The 8,311-nt window shown below is 33.9% G+C and overlaps 1 protein-coding gene across 2 annotated transcripts; it reads right to left on the reverse strand.

The window, feature by feature from the left end:
* Positions 1-560: 560 nt before the first annotated feature.
* Positions 561-3,737, reverse strand: Orc3 (origin recognition complex subunit 3). Of its 2 annotated transcripts, none has more exons than XM_089597654.1 (14): positions 3,616-3,737; positions 3,365-3,523; positions 3,163-3,277; positions 2,930-3,087; positions 2,695-2,849; positions 2,512-2,620; positions 2,274-2,438; positions 2,023-2,208; positions 1,845-1,958; positions 1,478-1,759; positions 1,179-1,412; positions 1,004-1,078; positions 872-936; positions 561-794 (listed from the first exon to the last, which is right to left on the reverse strand). In XM_089597654.1, exons 1-14 carry the CDS (start codon positions 3,637-3,639, stop codon positions 698-700), a joined length of 1,938 nt encoding a protein of 645 aa, XP_089453780.1. In that variant the 5' UTR covers positions 3,640-3,737; the 3' UTR covers positions 561-697. The 2 variants fall into 2 exon arrangements, with proteins under 2 accessions (XP_089453780.1, XP_014219499.2); XM_014364013.2 differs by having other exon boundaries at positions 1,004-1,114.
* Positions 3,738-8,311: the final 4,574 nt, after the last annotated feature.

Here is an 8,311-nt window from a genome sequence, read left to right on the forward strand (position 1 = left end):
AAAAAAAAAAAAAAAAAAAAAAAAAATGGATGACTGATAATAATTGTTATAAAGTTTACACTCTGTGAACACGAGCAGATAAAAAATTCGTCCCATCGGTATTACAATCATCGAGTGCATTTCCGAGCACATAGTTTTCACGTGTGAAACATCGCCATCTAAAAATGTCGTTTTTCCAGCTGGAAAAAGCAAAGCAAAAGGATTCCTGTACACATAATGCTACGTGCTCAGTGAGCTGTTTCGTGCAAATATTAGGAATACGTACAACTGCATATCTTGCAAACATCCCCGATTTCGCGCTTGGCTCCTATTTTCCAAGAAAAATACTAGTAATGAAAAAAACGATGCTTACCTGACGATCCCTCTGAAAATGCTTCTGAAGCGTTGAATCGATTCATCGTGCCAGCAAAAAATCATATTTTTTTCTCGACAGTGATAATCAAGTATTCCCATCTGGGATCTTGGGTGTGACTTGCAAAAAAAAATCGATTGTACTTACAAAATATCAATATGTTTATTAAAAAACAGAAAACTTTAGAGAACTCATTTGGATTCTCCTTAAGTACATTTATGCATTTTCGAGTTTGCTCTGTGACAATTGTACAAATAATTCATAACTGCCAGTTCATCAGATCAAGGCACGTGTAATTTCAGAGGTAAAGGAGTTTTTGTTTCAAGTACAGCAATGCTGTGCAATTTAAACAGTCAATCGTTTGACGTGATCGGTTTTCCTGCGCGTGGGCTTGATGAAGCCTAAAAATTGAAGCTCCGCCACTGCCCGAGAAAATCGGGCCCTGTGATAAATTGACGTTGAGGAAAATGTAGGCGTGTTGGGGAAAAAAAGCATACAGATATCGAAAAAAAAGGATACTGCAAAACTGGATCGATTTCCTTCTCTTCACCGGCAGCAGTTGGATCCACGATGCATACAAAGGCCTGAAAAGGGAGTTGCATTTTAATTTTTCCACTTGACATTCCACAGTTGGACCACAACCCAATTTACCTGCAGCCAATCGTACATGTTGATCATTTTTCTGTTCTCCATGTGCAATGCATAGATTATATTAATGTCCGGATGCTGAGAAATGTTAGGTTCATTGACACAGCAGGTGTTCTGAAAATATTGATCAAGTCATGGAGGAATGAAAGAAATCAAGTGCAAGTGAAAATTCTCTTACAGGCAGTAAAATATGTGGGTCGTTCAAGCTGTTGTAAATCGAAGCTTTTGTCGAGCCCTTGATGTAATGTTGCACGGTGCCCAGGTCGTTGAAACAAAAAATTTCGTGTATCGGCACTTTTCTAGGGTGCCTCAAATAGTTTTGGAAGAATTCCTTATTGAGAAAGTTTTTAAAGTCGATCTTGGCTTTTTTGTAATCCGATAGGTTGGACGTTAACGAATTATGTTTCAAAGTCTACAAAAAAATTAATCATTTCAGTATTTTCTTAGTTATTTCTATACGAAATTAATTGAAAGTACACTGAGCAATTGGCTTCGTCCTCTAATTTGTGCTAGCGACTTTTTGTTTTCTTCTTCAATTTCAACCTCACTGGCGCTTTTCAATACGTCGTAATGATGTCCAAAACGAGTCGTAATGTCTTTGGGTATCGATTCCGATTTTTCCAGATGAGAAATAATCATGAGTATGTTTGATAAAATTTCTTCTCTGGATAGAAAAAACATTAATTGTGTGGCTTTCTTGTATTCGGGGGTTTCGCATAGATCGAGTTGGCCAATAGCGGTGACATACAATTGCCGAAACTGAAACACCAAAACTTTTAGTTAAAAAAGCCTTTGAGTAAAGATTTTTTTTGGTAACTAACTATTGAATCACAAAAATGCTCACAGTTTTTCCAAAAGGAAATCCAATGTTACAGGATAATTTAAACAAACATCTAAGTATCAATAAAAAATTATTCATATAGTCGAGATAGTCTTCTAGTAGATCCATTATTATTTCCTAAAACGTAAGAATAGATAATGACGTCCGGTAGCATAAAATCGAGCAGTATAAACATCCTTACCTTGAATCTGGCATCGGTTACTTTTTTTCCTTTCCTTGACTGATCCAGATACTCTTTAATCGATGCAAGTTTTTTCAATTTGTTAAAATCATCGTTTGTCAAACGAGCCACGTTTTCCGATATGACTTCTTTTTTGCAGCAAATTATTTTTTCATTTGAATTATAAAAGTGCCTCCACAAGCATATCTACAAATTATGTTCCAAAAATTTACGTTCCACGTCGAATCAAAGCTTGAGAATAAAACATTTACCTTGCAACTTTTAAGGAAATCTTCAACTGAAAAATTATACCACAAAAATATGTCAACGAGCATATCAAACGTCCCGCCGATTATTTTGAACGGAATGTCGGGTGAAGATATTATGCCATCCAATACATTTTCCAGTATTTCTACTTGATTTTTCATTCGAAAGACCTGATTGAAATACATCAGCATCAGCTGGTTATGTTAACAGTGAAAATAAAAATAAAAATCTTTAATAACTCACTTGGCACTTTAATTTCGATGTGGCATCATATGACAGAGACCTGTGTATAATGTGCAAAGTTGTTGCAACGCCAAATATCAGTACAAATTTTATGGTCGTCATGTAAGAACTAAAATGTTTGAGATTTTTGTTTGTGAATACTATCAAACAGATGTAACCATAAATCAACCAAAAAATACATACCTTAAAATAAGTATGAAATCGTGTAATATCGTGGGACAAAAGCTTTCAAAGTCAGCTATTAAAATGACCAACGGAGTTTCTCCATTGTTAGTTTCTTGGTGCCAAGCATTAAGTGCGCAAAAGGTACAATTACTCTTTTTTACTTCATAATCTTCCTTCAGGCATACAAAATACACAAGCAAAATTATGGTTTGCAATCCAACAATGTAAAGGCACAAGAATACGTAACACTTACAGGATTTGATTGATTGATTATCTGATACACCACTTCTTCGGTCAAATGCTTTAAGCTTACAGCATCCCTGGACCAAGCAGTGGCCACATAAGGTGTGACTGACTCCAGTTCACCTACCAGCTTTTGCAACAGCAAGTCGTGGTCAGGTAGATTGACACCTAAGCAACAGGTTTAACCATCAACATTGCCACATTGTGTCACGTTTTCAAAGTAAAAACCGATTAATAACATACCTGCTAGAAGAATACCAGTTGATATTTCATCCGACAATAGAGGCATGTTCTTAATCTTGACGACGAAATCCCTCAAATCATACAGAAGCTGCCTGAACGTGTTGTCGTGTACCTCCTGCAAATATAAAACATTCCAAGTAATGGATGCAAAAAGACAAAGCGATGTATTTGAAAAAAAAAAAAAAAAATCATATGAACATACAGCTGCAACTCTATCTATTGCCAAACTGATCTCCGAATATGCCTCGTACCAGGGTTCGCTCTTGTGCTGGAGAAAAGCCTTGCTGGTCATGCATTCACTCTTGCGTTTTTTCACCGGCTTTTTTCCTACCACGGGCCTTTTGCAGTGGGCAAAAACACCCTGTGAAATTGCATATGAAATAATAATATTTGTGTACCAAACAATTACGGTTTGGGTTATAAAAATATTATATACAAACGTTGAATTTATACCTTGGACACCGACAAATCGTCCATGCTGTGTTTATGCACCTTTGGCAGTCAACGATGGGTAAGCTATTTCAACTTCATTAACAATCTTTTTTTTTTTTCTACTCTGCCTGTCAGTCAGCTCAGTCAGCTGTCTGCAATAAATTTTGGCTTGTGTTCAGGGATGGGGTCAGATTAAAATTTTTCCTCTCATGCGTTAACTTCAGAGCGCTCTGTCGAGAGACGTATTGAGAAAAGGTCGAGATTCGAGAGTCGAGACAGTAGTGTCCTCTCGACTTTATACAGTCGTTCCGTATCCTCGTTCCTCCGGGCTCAATACCTGCATGTACCGTCGGTAATGTCGATTATTCAGTGCAGCTAATTGTAACAATCAAACCGGGCATTATATATCAGTACAACAAATTTAAGTAGCTGATAAGTGATTTACAACAAATGAATAAATCAAAGAGCAACGTATGCATGCTCCTGTCGTGTAGTTTAAGCTAATAAGATTATTATTATTGCAGTTATAATATATTATTGTTATTGTTGAAAAAATTTTCAATGAAACTTTCCGGCAATTTAATTTAAAAACTTGAAGGATGCAGATGTGCTCTTTTTAAATACATTATATCAATTATTATTGTTGTTATCATCTTAACATAGTTATTATTATAATTATTCAAATATTCATCATTATTATTATTATTATTATTATTAAAATTATAATTATTATTATGCATTTTCAGTTCATTCTTTGGGGTGTATCAACACAGAAATATCCTTATCATGTACTTTGTTTATAAAAAATAAACTATATTTTAACAATCATACATAAATTCTCAGCAATTTATAAATTTTTTTTTTTTACATCACAGAATTAGCTGTCCTTGGCCAGCTCTTTGCCCTTCTTGGCCAGCTCTTTGCCCTTCTTGGCCATCTCTTTGCCCTTCCTGACCCTCTCTATCTCTTCTGTCACCTTCATTCCTTCCACCTTGATCACCTCTCTGACCACGACTACCTCTGCGTCCTCCTCTACGACCTCTCCTTTGAGTTTCACCTCTTGCTCTTCGATTTGAGAAACCTGCAATTATTATTACTTATGCTGTTAATTGCTGCATTTTTTTTATAGAAAAGTAAGTATATAATAATGTAATGCTATCACAAATACAAAAACTGTACATAATAGAGTTTATGCACTTCTCAACAGATTAGCCTTTTTAAAAAACTAATCCACATAGCAGTAAACTATATTAAATGATATGAATCAAAATGTAAACAAATAATTAAGGAACTGTTGCTATAAAAAACTGCCAAAATAATTCATCAGTCAATATCTACTACATGTAAGTAAGGAAAACTAACGGCTACATTTATACTAAACAGTATGTCTTGCATGTAAGGCAATACTAATCTATATAAGGTACCAGAGCAAAAAGTGTTATTTGAATAACAAAATTCAATTTTTATATTATTCGTTCATTCATTTTCAAACATTTTTTGATATCAAGTGTCATTATAACAACACTATATGTGAAATTGGTAGATACAACAAAAAATAATTTTAGAAGTTCTACAATTTTCGTATTTAATATATTGTCTAAAAGTGTGCTGTTTATAAACTAGATGGTATACAATGGTATTTCAGCTATTTTTGTACATTAAACCACGGTTAAGACGGTACTTTAAAGAAAACCTTATTGTTCAAAAAATTTTGATTGTGATTAGCTCTACAACTTTTGTATTTAACTCTATGTTGTGTATTTTTTTTTTTATACTGACAAAAAACCATTTTTTTGCTGTTTTCGCATATATTGTGCTCTACAAAGCGTCTGCATTGCGATCCAGGGCTAACTGTATAAGACAAAAAAATTTTATTTTAACGAGATCTACAACTTTTTCTTTGAACGCCAGAGTGTAAACTGTATGTGGAAAAATTTATTACCGATAAACTAGTTTTTTTGTCTTAGAGTACAGCACTACAAATGCTGTTTGCCCTTTTCTTGTCAATGAAACTTGTTTAAATGTATACCATCAGCTTAGACATCCAACTCAAAGTTACCAACACAATTTCAGGCCATTTGGATCATAATTACGTGAGTTAGTCGAAAAACTTTATGACGTATGCACATACTCTATCCACACGTATATCATGAGATCAACTCAGATTATCCTCATACTATACAAATTTGTTTCATACTAAAAATAGTCGATTTATAAGTGGTAACACTTTTTGCTCTAACATAATTATAACGCACTCCCATACGTTGATCGTGCCTAAAAAGAACGAGTTAAGGGTGATTTTTTTCAACAGTAACCATTATATTGTATTGTTATACTATTATAATGTTTACAGTTCTGACTATTCTTGAAATTTCGTTTACCTCTGCCTCTTGGAGCATTCACCCATCCTCCCCGACCGAACTGTCGAGAGCTTCGATGGCCTGAAATATTTCATTTCTTACATTATTGTTACTCAAAAAATGACAACCAATATATGGTATATGTTTATGCACTAGTTTTTTGTACATTCTTTTAGCTTTTAAATTTTTTTGTATGAATAACTTTGTCGTAAAATTTAAGTTTATTTCTGTAACCGACAAAAAACGATACTTTCACTGTACTCGTATTACTTTTGTATTATAGAAAATCTGCATTACGATCTAGAGAAAAATATATAATACAAAAAAGTTGTATCTTAAAGCGATATTAAACTCTATCTTTGAATGCGGATATGTATAATGTATGTGTAAGAAGTTACCGGGGTAAAATTTTTTTTTTTTTTTTTTTTTTTGTCTAAGAGCGCTGTATTTGTTAATTCCTAAATAAATACGTACCAGAAACAAACGTCGAGGCCAAAAATGCAACATGTTGCTCCAATATATGTGACGCCATTTGCCTTGCTGCCACTCGATTCCGGTATCTCTCGTACCGTCCAGCGCGATGGGGTACTCGGGCTGCAATGATATGTGTCATAATTATGAATTCAGTTATGCGTAATTATTTCAGAGTATTTACATATATATATATATATATATATATATATATATATATATATATATATATATATATATATATATATATATATATATTAGTACGTTATCTCCCTTCGTGAGCAAGTTAAGCAGAGCGTCTTCCACTTCTGATTATTTTGTAAGTGCCCGTAACGCTTTCATTTTTATTAAAAGTATGTGGTCTAAAATAAGAAAGTTGTAAAACGTTCGTCGTATTTATCTAATAAGGCTCAAACAACTTTAGCTTATTTGTTTCATGCACAAAAAAAAAAAAAAAATTATTTTTAAATGCTTCTTCAGGGATAACATGTTCATTATAAAATAAATATTTAACTTTATACATATAAATTTATACCTCTGTTTCGTCCACCTTGGTAGCCACGTCTTTGGCCTCGGCCACCGCGACCTCTATTGTTACGGTTTTCTGGAATAATAAAAAAATTTATATTATCAATGCGTTTTGTACAATGAATAATTCCAGCACATTACTCTTTTATAAATTTTTACAAGCGTGTGTATGTACATGATTTTACATGTTTCTCTATTGGCATCTAAAAGCAAGCGTGAGCGCCCCCTGGTTAAGTAAACACGAACTGCAGATGCGGTGCAGGAAATCAGCTGTTACGTGCAAATGGAGTAACAAGTTCATTAATTTACCAAACTTTAAATCATCTATGCCTAATTTCATCATAAAATTCATACGAGGACTGAGTTGAAATCTCAGTTTAATAGTTAAACAAAAAAGTGAGACTCTGAGAGCGAACCGCCAGGGTCCGTACCATATAACTATTTTTCTGTACATCGGCCTATGTTATAACACAGGCCAGTGAAGCAAAAAAAAGTTATATGGTACGGCCCCCGCAGTATAAACGTTTTTCTGTCGGTCACTCCAGTTCTCCTAGGGTTACAATGTATATATATATATATATATATATATATATATATATATATATATATATATATATATGAGTCAATTGATAGAACTGCAATTGCATATCATTTTTAAATGCGCAGACCGGCAGACATGACAAAAACTAGAAAAGTTTGTATAATTGTTACGTGCAAAAGAAATCTGTTGTACTTAAGTTTTCTAGAGAGCTTTCTTCATTTCTAAATTCAATTGTAAATTTATGTAGAACTTTGTAAAGTTTGTTTACAAAAAAAAAAAATAACCTGAATTTAGACATATACATCTATACTATAACCCTAGGAGAACTGGAGTGACCGACAGAAAAACGTTTATGCTGCTGGCGGTTTGCTCTCACGAGTCTCACTTTTTTGTTCTTCGTTTTCACAGCTGATTTCCTGCACCGCATCTGCAGTTCGTGTTTACTTAATCAGGGGGCGCTCACGCTTGCTTTCAGATGCCAATACATCTTACATGATTTTGAATGCTCTCAAAAATGCTCGTAATTCAGCTTGAGAATTCCAAATAAGGCGTTTTGTTTTCTACAAAGGTCGAGGATGTTTCAGGAATTTTTTGTATTTCTCTATTCTTATATGCCATTAATACAGACTCGCAAATTTAAATATTCTATCTCCCTGAAATCGACTGGGAAGGTGATAGGTTAAAATATACCTGTTTTATATATAATATCGTGCAAGGGCGAAGTTTAATTTTCATTTAGAGGGTCCCAATCTCGATTTTCGACGAATATATAAGAGCCTGTAACGTTCCCCTTTTTGCTAAAATCCCTTAACGCTAT

Source organism: Copidosoma floridanum, unplaced genomic scaffold (assembly GCF_036245765.1).
Source record: "Copidosoma floridanum isolate Cflo_tuat_1 unplaced genomic scaffold, Cflo_Japanese_pri ptg000035l, whole genome shotgun sequence".
In the NCBI taxonomy this organism is placed as follows: Eukaryota; Metazoa; Arthropoda; class Insecta; order Hymenoptera; family Encyrtidae; genus Copidosoma; species Copidosoma floridanum.

Bases quoted from the DNA above. Each gene is read 5' to 3' on its own strand.
- Orc3 (XM_014364013.2), bottom strand. From the start codon at position 3,639: ATGGACGATTTGTCGGTGTCCAAG. The intron at 2,209-2,273 runs GTAAATGTTTTA...CATAATTTGTAG, and splicing joins ATTTCCTTAAAAGTTGCAAG to ATATGCTTGTGGAGGCACTT. The intron at 1,959-2,022 runs GTAAGGATGTTT...CTTACGTTTTAG, and splicing joins TAACCGATGCCAGATTCAAG to GAAATAATAATGGATCTACT.